Below are 20,021 nucleotides of genomic sequence, written 5' to 3'. Positions count from 1 at the left end.
AGATTGGATAATTAATGAAAAAGTGCTGAGTTGAAATGGGAGAAAATAAATTTTGTGGCAGGACTTGACTAAAAGATAGGACACATTTTCGACCTTCAACTAATATTTAATTTGGAAATCACGAGAAGTTTGAGGGATAAAACTGCAGAGGCAGACCAACGCTTGACTCTAGTAAACAGGTTAAAAAGGATGTAGTTTGCCGGAGTTGTGCAAAGATGAAGAGGCCCACCAGGAAAGACCTAGGGTCTAGAGTTGCATCAACCCATTCGGACAAAGGACCGCAGCGACATTAAAAAACAATTTCGAGTAACAGCCTCACTGGGAGTCTTACAAAGCGAAATTCAGGTATCAGTGTACCCATTCTGATTGAGGCATTCTCTGATTTCGGTAAATCAGCTTCTTGCAGGAAGGACAAATAAACTACTGCTCCATTTATTATGATCTGTTTATCAACTGATCGTTAAGCGTCAGTTTATGGCATTGTATTTCTTTAGAATCTAAAATCCATCTCGAGATTCTTCGCATCAGGTCTGGGACATGGTTTTCATGTAGTCTTTGATACTGTAATTCGTGTAGTTTTTAGTTTTAGTGAAAGATACGTGACAGACAGGTAAGTCACACAAAACATTTTTTGTATCTGTAGTTATTGTTTTTGCACATTCTACCACATTCGGGCATTGAGACCAAAAATGGACTTTTTCTATAAGTAAGACAAGTTCAGGGAGAAGAAATAAACACATGGAGGTTCTCTGATGACAGTGTAATTCTGTCAGAGATAACAAGAGACTTTGAAGAGCAGCTGAACAGATTGGATATTATCTTGCACAGAGATTGTAGGATGAAAACCAGCAAAAGTAAAAGAAGAGTAGTGGAATGTACTCGAAGTAAATCAGGGGATGCTGACGGGATTAGATTAGGAAATGAGACACTGAAAGTAGCAGATGAACTTTGAAATATCGGTAGCAAAATAACTGATGATGCACGATGTAGAGAGGATATAAAATACGCAGTGGCTGTTACCACAACTAGTATTTATGAAAAAGAGGAATTTTTTAACATTTAATATGAATTGAAGCGTTAAGAAATCTTTTCTGGATGTCTTTGGAGTGTAGCCTTGAAGGAACGTCAAACGTAGACATAGGCAGTTCAGACAGCGGGACTGAAGATTTTGAAATGTGGTGCTACAGAAAAATACTGAAGATTAGATCGGTGTACATAGAAACTAAACAGGAGGCACTGAATCGAGATGGGGAAAAAAGAAATGTATACAACAACATGATTATGAATCAGTTGATCGGACACACCTTCTAAGGCCTTTGGTGATGAAAAAGATTGCAGATGACAAAAATTTCAGATCGACACCAATACTTGTATATAGTCAACAGGTTCTAATGGATGTGGGTTGCAATAGTTATGCAGAGCTGAAGAGACAGTACAGGATAGATTAGCGTAGAGATCTGGGTCAGATTAGTCTTCAGACTAAAGATAACAACAATACATTCTTAATTTTGCAGACAACAGCAAAGAATAATTTGTAATGATTGTAAAGTCTTCTTGAAACGTTACAATTATTGTGTTATGAAATACCCTTTTGCCTCTGTTTTATGGAATAGATCATCTGTGTTAGAATAAAAGTAACGTAACAATTGCTCCTACTTTGCTACTGAAAGACGTAGCTAAACGAGTGGGCGAATGTCACACACAGTAACTGTTTTGTACGCAGGTGTTCCCGAAGCTGCCGAAACCGATGACGAGGCAGGACACGATGGAGGAAATCGTCGAGATCGAAGACCGTTACAACCGTCCAGGAAGCCTTCGTAAGGTAAAGCCCGGATCTGTACGGTTACAGTTGTATAGAGAAATTTTTCTCTTTAAGTGTCTTCTGTATCTGTCACTTAACATCGTATAAACCTCTCTGTTTCATGGATGTGTAGTAAGAACTCTTTAAAAAATTGTCGAACGTTGATTCTTTTGTTAGTGACTGCCGCAACTAGCCAAAAGTTCCTTTAAAATGCGTTATTTCAATTCCATAACCAGTTTTATCCTGTTGTTGTTGAGTTCTTCAGTCCTGAGACTGCTTTGATGCAGCCCTTCCTTGCTACTCTATCCTGTGCAAGCTTCTTCATCTCCCAGTACCTACTGCAACCTACATCCTTCTGAATCTGCTTAGTGTATTCGTCTCTTGGTCTCCCTCTACGATTTTTACCCTCCACGCTGCCCTCCAATGCTAAATTTGTGATCCCCTGATGCCTCAGAACATGTCCTACCAACCGGTCCCGTCTTCTTGTCAAGTTGTGCCACAAACCCCTCTTCTCCCCAATTCTGTTCAATACCTCCTCATTAGTTATGTGATCTACCCATCTAATCTTCAGCATTCTTCTGTAGCACCACATTCCGAAAGCTTCTATTCTCTTCTTGTCCAAACTATTTATCGTCCATGTTTCACTTCCATACATGGCTACACTCCATACAAATACTTTCAGAAACGACTTCCTGACACTTAAATCTATACTCGATGTTAACAAATTTCTCTTCTTCAGAAACGCTTTCCTTGCCATTGCCAGTCTACATTTTATATCCTCTCTACTCGACCATCATCAGTTATTTTGCTCCCCAAATAGCAAAACTCCTTTACTGCTTTAAGTGCCTCATTTCATAATCTAATTCCCTCAGCATCACCCGACTTAATTCGATTACATTCCATTATCCTCGTTTTGCTTTTGTTGATGTTCATCTTATATCCTCCTTTCAATACACTGTCCATTCCGTTCAACTGCTCTTCCAAGTCCTTTGCAATGTCATCGGTGAACCTCGAAGTTTTTATTTATTTTAATACCTACTCCGAATTTTTCTTTTGTTTCCTTTACTGCTTGCTCAATATACAGATTGAATAACATCGGGGAGAGGCTACAACCCTGTCTTACTCCCTTCCCAACAACTGCTTCCCTTCCATGCCCCTCGACTCTTATAACTGCCATCTGGTTTTTGTACAGATTGTAAATAGCCTTTCTCTCCCTGTATTTTACCCCTGCCACCTTCAGAATTTGAGAGTATTCCAGTCAACATTGTCAAAAGCTTTCTCTAAGTCTACAAATGCTAGAAACGTAGGTTTGCCTTTCCTGAATCTTTCTTCTAAGGTAAGTCGTAAGGTCAGTATTGCCTTTTTAGCCTACCATACCCATTTTGCTATGGTTAATATCTCCAATTACATTGATACTTCGGTCAGCACCGTGTCGTCTGCTCCTGCAATGTGTTCCAGTGGACAGCGATTTGTTTAGTCGTGGCCCTTACGGCTTTCATGATCGGTTAATAAACTGCTGCATTAGAAACACCACACATTTTGTAAATAACTCGCAGAGGCACACATTATAATATTCTTAATGTCAATTTGAGCGTCATATTTGTGCCTCACGCTCGATATTTAAGAATACAAGAAATCTTAATTTTGAAATGTGCCTTAATTCAGCTTCTATGCTTATCGAAGATAAAGCTGAGACTCAGTATGACACCAAGAAAATGTAATTACATTAGATTAGTAGAAAAACTACGCTTAAGGTACAGGCTGGATTTCCCCATTATCAGAGAGCCTCGACAATACTGACGGTTTAAGGAGGGTAAAATCAAGATGAGATATTTGTAAATTGAGGTTTGAGGTAAGTAAAACACTTGACTACGGTGTTCCATGCAGCTGTGGTATACGTAATGTCAGGGTGGTGTAGTGGATAGCATACCTGTTCAGTAAGCAGAAGACGAGGGTTCAAGTGCTCCTCGTATAAATTTTAATTCATTACTTTAGCTTGTATCCTTATCGAAGGTAAAGTCGAGACACAATGCTAATTAACTCGGAAACGGAGCACCGTATCGAATGTTTTCTCCTAACATTTATTTCTCAGCACAATCTACCCCGCAACATCCTCACAAGCTTTTCAGAACATTTCTGGCTATCCTGTAGAAGGGAAAGCGCGTATAGAAGACTAATTCGACCCGTTCTTCAGTCATGCTAGTCTTTTGGGATACCAGCCAGGTAAAATTAAATTAAGACATCAAACCTTTTCAGAGGCTTGCTGTTAGATTTGTTAGCAGTTAAGTTCCGTCAACACATGGGTGTTCTGCAGATGCTTTACAAACTCAAATGGAAATCTCTGGAAGCAAGATGACATTCTTTTCGCGAAACATTATTGAAAAATTTTAGAGAACTGGCATTTGGAGCTAACTGCAGAATGCTTCTACTACCGCCAACATACTGACAGTGCTACGAGTGGGCTGTATACATCGTAGGACGCTGAAACATCGTAGATACGGTCATTAGTCTGCTGCTTGCGGAGTATGCTGGAAAAGAACAGTAGTTCACTATTCCGCCACCAGGTGAAAATATGGCGCTGTAAGCACACAAAATATGAAATGTTTACTGTTTCGATATCAGTATGCTGGTTGTCACTTGCGACGCACGATGATTTTTTTTTCGAAGTGTTTTGGTGTAAATAGTTAAGGAGGTTAAGGTTCTCCATAGGAAACTCAATGGCTACTGAGAAGAAAGACTGCCCACTGCCTGTAAAGGTGTTTTATCAGGACAACAGCAACAGCAGCGCTGCATTGTGGGAATAACGCCGACAAAAATAGCTGCGAAGAGGCCCCATGTCAATGAAAGGGCTAAAGAATATGTTCAACGAATTTGAAGAAACGGGTGCAGTAGGGAAAGAGAAGCAGCCCATTCCCATGTCAGTTGTTGATGAAGTTGCTGTAGCTGCAGCCGACTGGGCAGCTCATGCCTCGGGTTCTGCAGCCAGTGCTAAAGCTCTGTCATGGGAATCAGTTTCTCCGCTGGTCAACATTACGGCGCATTTTACACAGGATCAGAATGTGCGCGGAAAGAAGCCTCAAGGTAGGCTATAACGCCGCGACGTTATCCTTCGTTTTTTGGCACACGTGTAAGTGGATGACATGTTTCCGGGGAATATTCTTTGAATGGAGAAGACACATTTTACTCTGCACGGTGCCGCGAATGCACAGAACTGTCGTATATGAGGTTCCACTCCACCACATGTTGTACAGTAACTTCCATGCACTCAGCTTATGTGAGAGTGCGGAGTGGTTTTAGAGGGTCTTTCCTTCTCGGTCCGTTTTTCTTCGAGAAAATGACACCTCGTGGGCCTGTTAGTTGTACAGGGACATCTGCAGGTTCTAAGGACCTCCTCATGCAACACGTGATTCTAGCTTTGCAACAATGCAACTGTGTCCACACCCCTATTTTCTTGCAAGATCGGGCGACACCAAATGTCGCTCGCCAGGTGAAAGATTTGCTTCGAGAAACTTTCATCTGTAGGCAATTTCAAGCTGGGTGGCCTTCCATATTTCCCCGACCTAAATCCGTGAGAGTTCCGGTTGTGGGCCGCGTGGGGTAGCCGCGCGGTCTAGGGCGCCTTGCCACGGTTCGGGTTCGCGCGGCTCCCCCCGTCGGAGGTTCTCCTCCATGCATGGATGCATGTGTCGTCTTTAGCGTAAGTTATTTTACATTAGATTAAGTAGTGTGTAAGCGTAGGGACCGATGATCTCAGCAGCTTGGTCCCATCGGGACTTACCACCACCACTGCCACCAGTGTGATTGCGGGGTTATCTGAAAGATCATGTCTATCAGTATGTATCCGGACCTCTCCTGGTCTGAACGGTGGCATACATCGACACACCGGGCATGCTGTGAGCAATAGTCAAACATGCTGTGCTAGAGTGCAGCATGTTGCTGAGATGGGGTACCATACTGGACAGATGCTGTAGGCCCTAACTAGTCACCATATCCTTATAAACGTGCCACAACCGCCATTATCGTTGTTGGTCGTTCCTCCCCTTTTCCTGCAATCACACCGGATTTTGTATGTTGACAGCACCAAATTTTCACGTGGTGGCAGAAAGTGGAAGTTCACTACTGGCCATTCAAATTGCTACACCACGAAGGTGACGTGCTACAGATGTGAAATTTAACCAACAGGAAGAAGATGCTGTGATATGCAAATGATTAGCTTTTCAGAGCATTCACACAACATTGGCGCCGGCGGCGACACCTACAACCTGCTGACATGATTAAAGTTTCCAACCGATTTCTCATACACAAACAGCAGTTGACCGGCGTTGCCTGGTGAAACGTTGTTGTGATGCATCGTGTTTGGCTACATCGCGGTGAACGCACTTTGGAAGCGTGTATTCGTCATCACCATACTGGCGTATCATCCGGCGTGATGGTATGGGGTGCCATTGGTTACACGTCTCGGTCACCTCTTGTTCGAATTGACGGTACTTTGAACAATGGACATGACATTTCAGATGTGTTACGACCCGTGGCTCTGCCCTTCATTCGATCCCTGTGAAATCCTGCATTTGAGCAGGATAATGCACGACCGCATGTTGCAGGTCCTGTACGCGCCTTTCTGGATACAGAAATTGTTCGACTGCTGCCCTGGCCAGGACATTTTCCAGATTTCTCACCAATTGAAAACGTCTGGTCAATGGTGGCCGAGCAACTGGCTCGTCACAATACGCCAGTCACTACTCTTGATGAACTGTGGTATCGTGTTGCAGCTGCATGGGCAGCTGTACCTGTACACGCCATCCAAGCTCTGTTTGCCTCAATGCCCAGGCGTATCAAGGCCGTTATTACGGCCAGAGGTAGTTGTTCTGGGTACTGATTTCTCAGGATCTATGCACCCAAATTGCATGAAAGTATGATCACATGTCAGTTCTAGTATAATATATTTGTCCAATGAATACCCCTTTATCATCTGCATTTCTTCTTGGTGTAGCAATTTTAATGGCGAAAATACGTTGCTGCGGTAATGGACTCTCGAGTCCGGTATGACCAGTGAGTAAGTAGGTAAGTAAGTAAATAAGTAGTGTAAAATTTTTTATCATACTCAACGGAGGCGCCATTTAATGTGTGTACCTGCGATGCTCCCACATCCTGTGATGCTTACAGTCCAGACTCGGAACACCGTAAATTTAATTATGAACACCCAGTACATTTCGTGTAAGGACTGTAAAGACAGGATAAGAGAAATTAGGGCTCGTACACGGGCTACTAGACGGTCGTTTTAGCCTCACTTCATTTACGAGTAGAACCGGAAATTAAATGACTAGTACTGGTACAAAGTACGCTCCTCCAGGCACTGTGTTTGTGGAGCATGGATGTAAATATAGACTTCTTTCTCTAAAAGGTTGTAACCTCCCCACCGCAATTTTTTAAAAGAAAATAATATAGCAATACTTAATAGAAATGGGAGCCAAGTGTAACCTCCCTACAAAAATTTTAAAAGAAAAGGACGATACTAATTAGAAATGCTGATGCACATGGCTCTATGCGTAACCTGCCCACAATCAAATGTACTGACAATGGCAACAAATGTGAAATTCGCAATCTGACTCAATTATAAATCCTTCAAAAAATTAAAGTCCATTCAGTGACAAGAAAATTCAATTAAACCGAAATATCGGTCTTTGGCCCTGTGTAAAAACAATCAGAATTAAAGTCTTACCTCAGAATAAATGGATGTCACATATCTGCTCTTGTTGTTGCGCACCACTTGGAGGAACTACATTGCAAATAATAATATTCTCCTTTTTTTTGTAATTCTAGTGAAATTTTTCTTCAAAAGGAAGTGGAATGAAATGGGAAGTGCAACGAGATCTTTAGTTCAAAAAAAATTAAACTTTTGAGAAAATGCTTTTGAAATAAAAAATTATTATTGGGAGACTTGTTGGAGAATAATTACAATAAATAAAATTTTTCATTATCTAATGATTATATTAATTAACAGTATACCTTATTCCTCATCTTGACCATTGTTGCCGACCGCCTACATCACACAACCGCACTGGGCTGCTACTACTGACCGACCGCTCTGCATGACGACTACAGACTGAGTACTGCTCTCAACTAGACAGAGCTACAGACTCGCAACGACTGACTGACTGCTACTCTGCATAGCGACAACTAACTCGCAAAGACTACTACTGACTGAGAACCGCTCGCAACACTCGCGCGGTCAAGCGCATACTCTCTGGTCACAGATGCTACAATGCCTCGCCATCGCTGCTGCGTTACATACGTGTTTCATAACCCTCCACTCGGGGGGCAAAAATTTGGCAGCGATGGTGAGTCATTTGGACTTGCCAAGCGCGGCAAAATTTTTCTTTAATTAACAAAATCCTACAACTTACAGAATATTTAAATGTTGTGCACACGCACTAAGTACAAAATATATCAGACAAGGACAATATGTGAATACTAAACATAGTAGCAAATCAGAAAAAAGTATATACAAACTTTTTGACAGATAAAGTGCACAGGCACTGAAAAAATTCTTTAGCATATGCAGAACAAATAAACAGACTGGCAAGAATAATTAGATGTAGTACATAAAGTAAATGTTGTGCACACGCACTAAGTACAAAATATATCAGACAAAGACAAAATGTGAGTACAAAACATAGTAGCAAATCAGAAAAGTATATACAAATTATTTGACAGATAACAAAGTGCACAGGCACTGAAAAAATTCTTTAGCATATTCAGAACAAATAAACAGACTGGCAAAAAATATTATGTTGACAAGTGTACACGCACTGAAAAATGTCTTTAGCATTTTCACAACAAATAAACATAATGGCAAAAAAAAATTCATGTCCAAAGTGCACATGCACTGAAAAATGTCTTTAGTATTTTCACAACAAATAAACATAATGGCAAACATCATGTCGACCAGTGACATAAGTGTACTCACACTGGAGTTTAGCGAATCGAAAAATGTATAACCTATGAACATAAATGATGTTACCAAAAAAAAATTTTTTCTTTATGTGACAAGAATCAGGATAGGAAAGGGAAGGATTGCATCATGGTTGTAGCACTTTAGATTGCACACAGCTGCTCTGAAAGTCCATATCTTTCCACAGTAGTACAACACCAAGTGACACAACTTGAAGTTCTTTTCCCATCAGAATTTATCAGTGTAGCCAAGACACTGAACTGTCGTAGTAATGTTCCATGTTTTCATTTTGGCAGTACATTAGGTACACCAAACAGTGGGACCATAATAATGTCTTCATCGCTCATGGTGGTGGACAGCATGTCGTGTCAACACCACACTCTTACAAGGCACACCAACGTAGAATTAGTGCAAAACCAAATATAGTGCTCCATGATCACTGGGATAAACAGGACAAATGGACATTGCAGTAATTCAGGGTAGTCAGCTTATGAGGTGAAGGACATCAAGTCACATAATATTGACAATTACAGTCTTCATTGATAGTTCGTGGCATTCATAGCCCAGTTATTGAACATTTCTGTACCAAGTATGTAGTATTACAGAAAAATGTTCATTAATTGTTTTACATAGAATCAGTAGCCTTCTTTTCCTGGTTACAAAATATTATGAAATAATCGCATTCTTTTCAGTTACAGAGTATAATTAAGAATCATTAACCTTCTCCTAATTACAGTTAATTAATCATTTGTCATTCCAATCTATTAAGAATCATTAGCCTTCTTCTAATTACAAAGCATTATTAAACAATCACATTTATTTCCAATTACAAAGTATGAACATTGAAAACAAGAGTTAATTAATGGCATAATTAATAACAATTTCGTTGATTGACATTAATTATTGGCACTCAGTGGCCATCAAGTATTGAATAGAATAAAACATAGTTCATCATTCAGTATTATTCAGATCATTACAAAGTCATTATTAAAAATCAGTTAATTACAGTCAAATCATTAGTAATCACAGGCATTACAATAAACAGTGGCAGTTATTAGCTAGTGACAAAGCATTATTTTGAATATAGTCTCATTAAGAGGTCATTACTCGAGTGACATGCTATTCAGAGTTGATCAGTATTATTCAGAATTATCATAAACTAGTGACATTATGTGGGACTGGTAATACATTTTTTGGTAGCAATGCATTGCGTTGGGATCGATAATTAATTGCTGAGGCATAATACTTTTTGCTTTTGACCTATTGCTGCAAATGAGGATAGGTAACGTCATTCGTCATGAGTCAGCTGTAGCAAGATTATGTAACAAGGCAGTACATGTGATCACATTTATAAATGATAAACACAAATGGGTAAAAAATATAAAAATGCAAGTACTAGAACAGGTATAATAAGTAACAGGTTTAGTAAGTGTCATGAAAAACTTCTCCTGGAAAAAATACAAAAACGGATTATTGACCTGAAAGAAGAAACGCACACTATGCTGAAAAGTAGTGAACTTCGAATTAACAAGTAGTGAAATGTGTATAAAATGTGTTCCATAGCTGTCCTTTCCAAAACTTTCCGTCATCCTACTATGCAATGTAACACCTGCTGTCAAAGCAAACCGCAACAAAAACTTAAATAACTACGTGGCATAAAGAAAAAAAAAAAAAAAAACTTCATTATCCATATCATCATAACTTCACCATTATCATCACCTGTAAAGAAAAACTTCATTATTCATAATACCATTTCCTTCATCATTATTCATCAGTATTCACTATCATCTGCAAAAAAATCACTTCATTACTCATTACCTAACTATTCCTTATCTCTAGCATATTTCATCACTAAAACTAAGATGTGTAGTTCTCTCTGACAGCCTGCATCAATCACCTTGTATTCTGAAAGAAAAAATTAGTTAAGACTGCTATTCTGTGATGAGTATAGTATAGTCTTGTTAATGCTTGTTAATCCTGATCCCTTTACTCTTCCTCATAAAGTTATTGCATCTCCTTTCGTTTATTCCGTAGGTGAAATTCCCATTTATGTTAAATTTATTTCTTAGAATCATCATTCCTTTCTGAAATTGATGAACAAAGATTAATGTCTTGCATTTAAATCCTATACCCACTAAATAATGACTGGTTTATGGTGACACAATTAACCATACAGCATAACATGACAGAAAACGTAATATGTCCAAGACATTGACAGTGTTCGGATGCGAAAAAATGTACACAGAATAATACAATACAGTAGCAAAAAAAATGTGAAACAGTCACGATGTTGAGATGTCATAAGGCAAAAAAAAAATGTCAAAGTCGACTGGTGTGTGTTATATCTTAACTATTTCATAGTGCATACAAACAAAACTGGAGTACAGTCATATACACAAAAAAATGGAAAATGTGCACGGTCTGATGTGTAACGACAAGAAAAGCGACCTGCTAACCTTACCTTGCCGGGCACTTGCCAAAAAAAAAAAATACGATAATCATCAATAAGTAGTCACATAAATATAATTGCAGAAATAGTCGTAAATGTGTAAATTCATCTGGAAAAATATGCACGGTCTGATGTGTAACGACAAGAAAAGCGACCTGCTAACCTTACCTTGCCGGGCACTTGCCAAGAAAAAAAAATACGATAATCATCAATAATTAGTCAGGTGAATTAATTGCATTAGTAAATGGCATCATAGTGTGTTGAATCATACAGTGGTTTCACTCAATAAACGGTTTAATGTTTGAGATATGGTGATTGCCTTTCGATTTTCTGGTTCTCAAAGTTTCGACGTGTACAACATTGGGGTGAGGGATACTGCGAATCCGATACGGACCTGCGTATAGAAGTTCAAATTTACTGCACTTACCTTTTAATTTGCTGGATAAATAGTGTGTACGTACTAATATCTTCTGTCCAACGTGAAAGTCGCGGCGTGTACAAACCTGTTTTTGCTGTCTTCTCCGGCGCTCTGCGGCACGTTTGATGTTGTTCAGCGCAATGTCAATTATTTCATGGTGTCGTAGGCGACGATTTTTGGGGAATTCTATTAATTCTTTAATTTTGTTCGGTGGTTCAACGTTTTTCAGTATAACAGTCGGAGATAGCATAGTGGATTCATTTGGAATGGAATTAATTACATCTTGGAATGAGAGTATGTGTGTATCCCAATCAATATGTCTTTTGTGGCAGTATATTCTGCACAGCTTACCAATTTCCTTCATTAATCTTTCACAAGGGTTCGAAGAAGCGTGGTACTTGGATATATAGATCGGAGAAATGTTTCTAGCTCGTAACATGCGTGTCCATACACTACTACGAAATTGAGATCCATTATCAGAAATTACTTTCATTACATGCCCTACATGAAATAGAAAATGTTTTACAAATGCTTTCGAAACAGTTTTAGCAGTAGCTTTGCGTAACGGAGTGAAAGTAACAAATTTTGAAGTGAGCTCAACAGCGACAAAAATGTAGCAAAAACCTCTGTTAGTTCTCGGAATCGGACCAAAAATATCTACTGCGGCCATGTGTCTTAATTTCACAGGTATAATGGGATATAAAGGAGGAATATGTGAAGTGGTGTCTGATTTAGCTTTCTGGCAAATTTTACAAGACGCTAAAACTCGTCGTATACGTTTTTCCATGTTGGTAAAATAACAGTTCTGTCTCAGTATAAGAAAACATTTTCGTGCTCCGTAATGTGCGTAACTTAAATGAGTGTACCAAATTAGTTTGTTAACCAGTTCGTCAGGAATGCATAATAACCAAATGTTGCTGTCAGGATGAGAGCGGCGAAACAGAATGTCATTGCGTACTGTGTAGTGGTTCCTAATCGTAACATTTTTCCTATCTTGCCAAAGGTGTTTAATTTCTTTCCACACATTGTCCTTATTTTGTTCTTGTGCTATGTCCTGTAATGACGATGAAATAAAATTTTCAAATGCAACCTGCTGAATGTACATGACACTGAAATTTGCTTTGCAGAAGTTGGTTGCTACGTCTTGCTGATTGTTACTGAGAGAACGCGATAGTGCGTCTGCTATAACATTTTGCGTACCGGGAATGTGAACTATTGTAAAATTAAATTCCTGTAAATATAGTTTCCATCTGCTTAACCTGTCGTGAGTGAATTTAGCTGAAAGTAAAAATTGTATCGCTCTATGGTCTGTGTAGACGGTGGTATGTCTGCCGTAAAGAAAGTGCCTAAACCTCGTGAAAGCCCATACAACACATAATGTTTCAAGTTCTGTAACAGAATAATTTCTCTCAGCAGGTGACAAAATGCGACTTGCAAATGCGATGTTTTTAATTACTGTAGAACCATCTTCTTCAATTTCCTGAAAAATATGTACACCTAAAGCGGTGTTAGAGCTGTCAGTGGCAATGGAAAAATTTCTGGTGAGATCTGGGTGCGATAAAAGTAGAGCATTCAATAAAGCATGTTTCAAATAACATTCTCGTGAACAAAATTCTGCGTGTCAAAAGTAATGTTTGCGTTACTGTAGTATGCAATCTGTGCTGTATCTGGTTAAATTCTATCGTTCGTCCTGTTATTTACGGGAGGATGCTGTGGCGTATCCACTATATGAACTGTTCTGTTATTTCTTACTGACGTGTTACGCTATGGATGACACCTATTGTCTGTTCCATTCATGATTATTTGTTGTTGCTGATGTTGTTGCTGCTCATAAGATCGACTGTTATTAAATGTACGCTGAAAATTGTGCTCATCATTCTTTTTACGTCTGTCCTAATAATCATTCCTATACGGTGTATTGCGATAGGAATTGAAATAGAGTGTTGTCTGTACGTAGTTATTTCTTTGCTGCCATGCGTTACTATTTGTTGGCGCTGAGACTATACATGCACGCGGCGAAACATTAAAGTTTGGTTGACCTTGTAGACTGCATTGTTGGTTAGGTATGCTAAGCGGCTGACTTTCATGCTATTGTGGTGAAAAACATCTATTGTTACAAAAATATGGTTCCGACTGCTCAAAATTTTATACATACTGATGATTACGATTTTATCTGTAATTAAAATTACGGCGGTACTGGAGTGCCTACTGAAAATTGTCACATTCGGTAAAAGATTTGTCGTATCCGGTTTTCATTACATACGTTTCTTAATACTAGGTAGAGCAATAGTTAAAGAGCAGTTTGGATAGATATAAAGGATAGTAGAAGAGAAGGCAGCAGTGCAGAAAACTAAAGATGAAACAGCACTACTACAGCTCGGGGCCCTATGCTCGCTACGGCACATATTCATTAAAGCGTAATGAATCCCCTGAGGTCCATTACGCACTGCAAATAAATTTTAGCTTTTGTGTTACAGGCAATAGCGGTAAAATTTCAAAGGCAAATTGTTGTATTCGTGCTAATTCAAATTTCTTCATTACAGGCAATGCTGTTGTAAATACAACAATAAATTGTCGCATCTGGTTCAAAGCTAGTTTCTCCATTACCGATAATAGCGGTGAATGTACAAAGATAAATTGTCGTATACAGTGCAAATCGTGTATCTGTGTTCTGTCATTATTAAATTCCTTACATTTTCTTACAAATGCAAACTGCTTATTATCAACGTTCTCGTCACTGAATTTGAGAACACGTTCGGGTTTGTGTGTGAATCTGTTCGTCTGTGTCATTTCGGATTTCAAGTTGCGTAGCTTTTCAGATTTTAAGTCGCGTGGCTTTTCGGATTTTAAGTCGCGTAGTTGCTGTAAATTGCTCACATTATACACGCTGCGTGACTCTGACACATGTTCATAAAGTGGCGTCTGTTGTGTATTATTAACAGAAGTGTTTTTCATTTCTGTTACTTCTTGTTGTAAATTTGATAACTTCCTACGTAACGTGTTGTTAGATGAATCGATCTCATTAACTGTCTGCTGTAAATTTTGAAATTCAGGCGTTTGGATAAATGAAACCGGTGCAGTATCGTCTGATTTATTGTCATTAGTATTTTCGATAGCATCAATACGACTGGCCAATTCATCACATTTTTCAGTCAGTATTTTAACCTGATCATCGGTTTTAGAATCAGACGCATTAATCTGTTTTTGCAACTTGCGCGTAGTTTCGCTCAGTTTTTTAACATCAACTTTGATAACATCACAATCCTGTGTTAGATCTAGTTGTTCGAATCTATCTGTCACTGTTTGAATATTTACTGTGTGTGTATCCGTTTTTGCTTTAAGATCAGAAATTTCATCCCGTAATTCCGCGTTCAATTGTTCTATGGTATTAATTTTGTCGGACACTGTAGTAATATTATTGTCTACATACGTCTTCGCTTTCGCGAATATTTTACGTTTGTCCTCTTGTCTCTGTGCAGTGATTGTTTCCATGACTTGTCGTTTTACTTTGTTTTGATCTTGAATAAATCTGCGGAAACGCGTATCACTGTTCTGTATGTGCTGACTAAAGCGCTCGTTAATCTGAGTGTTCTGCTGTTCGAATTTCGCGTCTATCTTTGCGTCCATAGTGCGCGAAAGTTCTACCGTCATTGCTTTAAACTCGTCCCGTAATTGTGCAGCTTTTTCAGAGCATTGTTTAGCGACTCCGCTAATTTCGTCTCTGAGTGTTTCTGTTGCGGCTGTTTGCATTTCTCTTAATTCTTGCGCAACAGACTTAATTTCTTCGCTATTTTTTTGAGAACAAGCCTCAATTTCCACGCGCAATTGTTCCTTAGTGTCATGCCACTGCGCGGCAACGTCTCTAATTTGTTCACTAAGCTGTCTGTTATCTTCCCTAAGTTGTTTGAAATTTTCACTCTGTTGTTTATTATCTTCCCTAAGTTGTATCAGTATTGCCATAATTGGATCCGAGCCAAAATTACCATTTCTATTATCTGTACTGTTCAATAGTGGATCTGGAATTGTTTCACTTTCTGTAACCATTTGGTCATTCTGAAATTTACAAAAAGGTTTGCCAGTCAAATGTATACTATCAGTCATTGTTTCGGAATTAAATACATCTGTCCTACTTTGTGTGATCTGTTCATTTTCATTAGACAGATTTGACTGTACATTACTTGAATTTTCCAAATCGGGTGTGTTAAGCTCTACAGCGCTCATTACCATAGAGCATTCTGCGTCATCAATTGTCGTCAAGTTAACAGACGAGACAATTGAGTTCGTTTGTTCATCATTAAGGTGAAAGTCATCATTAGTGGTTGGAATGCACTGATTGTTAGTGAACGCAGGATTGTCATCATTACGTTGCGTATCACAATTACTATCGGTCACGTTGTTTAAGTCGGTAATTTCATTCACAATACTTCGCGATACACTATTCACAGTCTTTCGCGGCATTTTTACAATAGTCAAAATTTTTCACAAAGCAAATAAGCACAATGCAAAAGCAACACACAAATACAACAAAGCAGCAAATTGCCGTTGACCTGTAGAAAGAAAGTCACAATATTATTAAAAGCGTTGCGCCAAATCCTAATTATCTAAGCAAATAAGAGCAGATATCTGACTGTCGCTCAAAAGACTCTCAACGAAATACGATCCTGGACTGGGTGTCGCCAAGTGTAACCTCCCCACCGCAATTTTTTAAAAGAAAATAATATAGCAATACTTAATAGAAATGGGAGCCAAGTGTAACCTCCCTACAAAAATTTTAAAAGAAAAGGACGATACTAATTAGAAATGCTGATGCACATGGCTCTATGCGTAACCTGCCCACAATCAAATGTACTGACAATGGCAACAAATGTGAAATTCGCAATCTGACTCAATTATAAATCCTTCAAAAAATTAAAGTCCATTCAGTGACAAGAAAATTCAATTAAACCGAAATATCGGTCTTTGGCCCTGTGTAAAAACAATCAGAATTAAAGTCTTACCTCAGAATAAATGGATGTCACATATCTGCTCTTGTTGTTGCGCACCACTTGGAGGAACTACATTGCAAATAATAATATTCTCCTTTTTTTTGTAATTCTAGTGAAATTTTTCTTCAAAAGGAAGTGGAATGAAATGGGAAGTGCAACGAGATCTTTAGTTCAAAAAAAATTAAACTTTTGAGAAAATGCTTTTGAAATAAAAAATTATTATTGGGAGACTTGTTGGAGAATAATTACAATAAATAAAATTTTTCATTATCTAATGATTATATTAATTAACAGTATACCTTATTCCTCATCTTGACCATTGTTGCCGACCGCCTACATCACACAACCGCACTGGGCTGCTACTACTGACCGACCGCTCTGCATGACGACTACAGACTGAGTACTGCTCTCAACTAGACAGAGCTACAGACTCGCAACGACTGACTGACTGCTACTCTGCATAGCGACAACTAACTCGCAAAGACTACTACTGACTGAGAACCGCTCGCAACACTCGCGCGGTCAAGCGCATACTCTCTGGTCACAGATGCTACAATGCCTCGCCATCGCTGCTGCGTTACATACGTGTTTCAAGGTTTACAGTTTCCAGATACCCGAACAAAAAAATTCTTCCATTTATTGTAATTAGAGTTATTTACATATAATTACGCCGAGGTATTCTTGTAGCTTGACTAACTGAAAGTGTCATTCGTAAATCTTAGTGTATAAATCCATTACATTTTTTGCGTTTCGTGAAATGTAAAATTTTACTTCTGCACTAAGAGATCTTTGGAAGTTTTTATAAGAGGCTGTTATTTGTCATGATACAGTGAGTATTGCAAAAATTTTTAACGGTTGAATTTTGCTGTTACGTCGTTTGTGGAAGACCGTAACTAATACTATGTGACATGGCTGTAGCCTATCCCATGTGTTGATGAATCTCTGCACAAAGCAGACACTAAAGTAGACTAAGGAGAAATTTGGAAAAGAAATTATAGTTGAGAGAGAAGAAATACGAACTTATGTTTGCCGTTTCGATGGTGAGACATTTTTTAGCTAGATTGTCAGTGAAACCTCGCCTTTGTGATTCCTTTTCATTTGTGTACGATTACGTGTTTACAGTTCTTAACCCTTCTCTCGGATCTCGACTTAATAGTAGTTGATCTTCAACTGACTAAATCGTTTCCTCGGAAAAATTATGCTCTTTCAAGAGTACCTGGATATTCGTGTCAGACATACGAGCGTCGTTCACAGATCATCTTTCTTGACGTACTTTTATTGATTCAAAAAGCAACTACACAGTTCGAGACACAGAGCTGTTCTTTACGAGCTGTTAAGAGCAAATGTATAAGTTTTTAATAAGAAGTACAGATTTTAGTACAAACAGTGATGTGAAGGCGCCGGCACCTTACCCTGACTGCCTGTTCTGCGCACATTTTCAGAGGTCTGTTCTGCTTGACCATGCGGCCTTGTGACCGCTATCCGAATGTTCGTTAGATTATTGCGTAAAAATTTGAAGTAAATTGCTCACGAATTTTCTGAGATTTTGGAAACAACTTTTCCCCTTTATACAGGGTGGCCAGAAACAGTCTGGAAATCTTGTAAGGGTGTTGCAGAGTATGCTGTGCTGAGAAATAATTTTTGAGAAAAAAATCGATACGTTGTGCCGTTTCCGAGTTAATTAGCACTGAAGTTAACCAATAAGGGCGCTGAGCGCGCAAATTCAAGAGACCTGCCAAATACAATTAACGTCAGTCGTTCTCAGGGCGTAGATGATAGCGCACGAAAGTGCTCAGCCTGTGGCTCGGGTTCGATCCTCACTGCCGTCCCTCGTCCAATTTCTGCACCGCTCTCTTGTTCGGTTTTAGAAAAACAAACGAAAGACACGTTTGGCTCCAACGTCTGTGGAGGTCCGATTGAATTTGCGCGCGGAACGGCCTGATTGGCTGACTCCAGTATAACTAACTCGGAAACGGAGAACCGTATCGAAAGATGAAAAGGTTCGCATTGGAGAGGAATTCGTTGTGAGCCGCATCAAATCAGCCCAGAAGGCGGAAAAACTGATGAAATAACTCCATAGAACTGGACGAGTCAGCTTTATCTGATAATAAAGCTTTGTTATTGGCATATATTAGTTTTCTTATGAAACACTACTTCCGCGAAGAAATACAATTCGTGGGAACTGTGACAACAGACACTGAAGGTGAATCAGTATTTAAAATTTTGAAAGATTATTTCATGGAAAAAGTGATCGCATAATGAAATATAACACCAGCTGCAGCAGTGCAGGAACCTACCATGTGTGGGCGCTGTAGCGAATTTATAAGGCAGTTAAAACGAAACGTACCGGAAGTGTTTACAATACACCACAGCACCCATCGGCAATATGTAGCAACCAAAAATCTGAGAGGTAAATTGTTTCAGTTTGTCGTTGATGCAGCACATAAAATTCGAAACAATGTGTTGAATTCTGAGTTACGTGCGCCATTAAGTGAAGAAAATGAAGGGAACTGTGATGGCTCACTCCTTCACAAAAAAGTATGTTGACTGTCAAAAGGCTTATGTTAACAAGATTCTTCTCATTTTTGGGACAGTTTTAGATTTTCTGGATGCTAAAGATCCAATTTCAAAAGAAAATTTAGTCAACTGAAAACTGGAAATTGCTTACTTAACAGAACCGTTAACTAAATTTAATGGTTAACTTGCAGTTACAAGGTGACAGTCTAAATCTGATAAAAACAACACCCATTATTTCAGCTATTGTTACCAGAACTGAACTAATGAAGCAAAACATAGGAGGGGCAGACTTTCCCAGTTTGTCACAGTCAACCTGCCAAGATGGCGCTTGAACCTACGTTCAACATTTAAATGTCCTTCACACAGACTTTGAACAGGTCTCAGAATGTTTTACTATGGAAATACCACAGCAGATTATTTTAAACCACATAGTAATATTAGAGGAACACATGTACTCGAATTACAAGAACAACTGATCGGAATGAACAGTAGCGAAGAATTTAAGATGCAGTTTAGAAAAGGGTTTCAGGAATAGAATTCTGGCTTCAAAATGACAATCGTGTTACTTGTACTGTGCTATGGACCATCGTGAGAGAGTTTTTGAAATCTTTTCGATTTTCATAATTCGCGGAAAAGGGTTTCAGAGCGGTGGTCAGTCTTTTTTTGTCTTTCTTCTTCTAAAATAATTTTTTTAAAATGAATTCTAAAAGAACTGAAATGATGGGTTCCGTTTATATTAGATTTATACTGTCACCTTGTAACTGCAAGTTAATCATTAAATTTAGTAAACAGTTATGTTAAGTAAGCAATTTCCGGTTTCCAGTTGATTAAATTTTCTTTCGAAATTCGATCTATAGCATCCATAAAATGTAAAACCGTCCCAAAAATGAGAAGAATCT

At 38.8% G+C, this 20,021-nt stretch overlaps 1 protein-coding gene across 1 annotated transcript in view; it reads left to right on the top strand.

Annotated features, from left to right (window-relative positions):
• LOC124550780 (potassium voltage-gated channel protein eag-like) overlaps positions 1 to 20,021 on the top strand; it is a 229,098-nt gene that overhangs the window by 179,500 nt on the left and 29,577 nt on the right. The window contains exon 10 of the mRNA XM_047125504.1: positions 1,724 to 1,822. Within this exon, the coding sequence (XP_046981460.1) occupies positions 1,724 to 1,822 (99 nt within the window). The remainder of the gene's footprint in view (positions 1 to 1,723; positions 1,823 to 20,021) is intronic.

Source organism: Schistocerca americana, chromosome 9 (assembly GCF_021461395.2).
Source record: "Schistocerca americana isolate TAMUIC-IGC-003095 chromosome 9, iqSchAmer2.1, whole genome shotgun sequence".
In the NCBI taxonomy this organism is placed as follows: Eukaryota; Metazoa; Arthropoda; class Insecta; order Orthoptera; family Acrididae; genus Schistocerca; species Schistocerca americana.
This window is presented reverse-complemented; position numbering and strand designations above follow the sequence as displayed.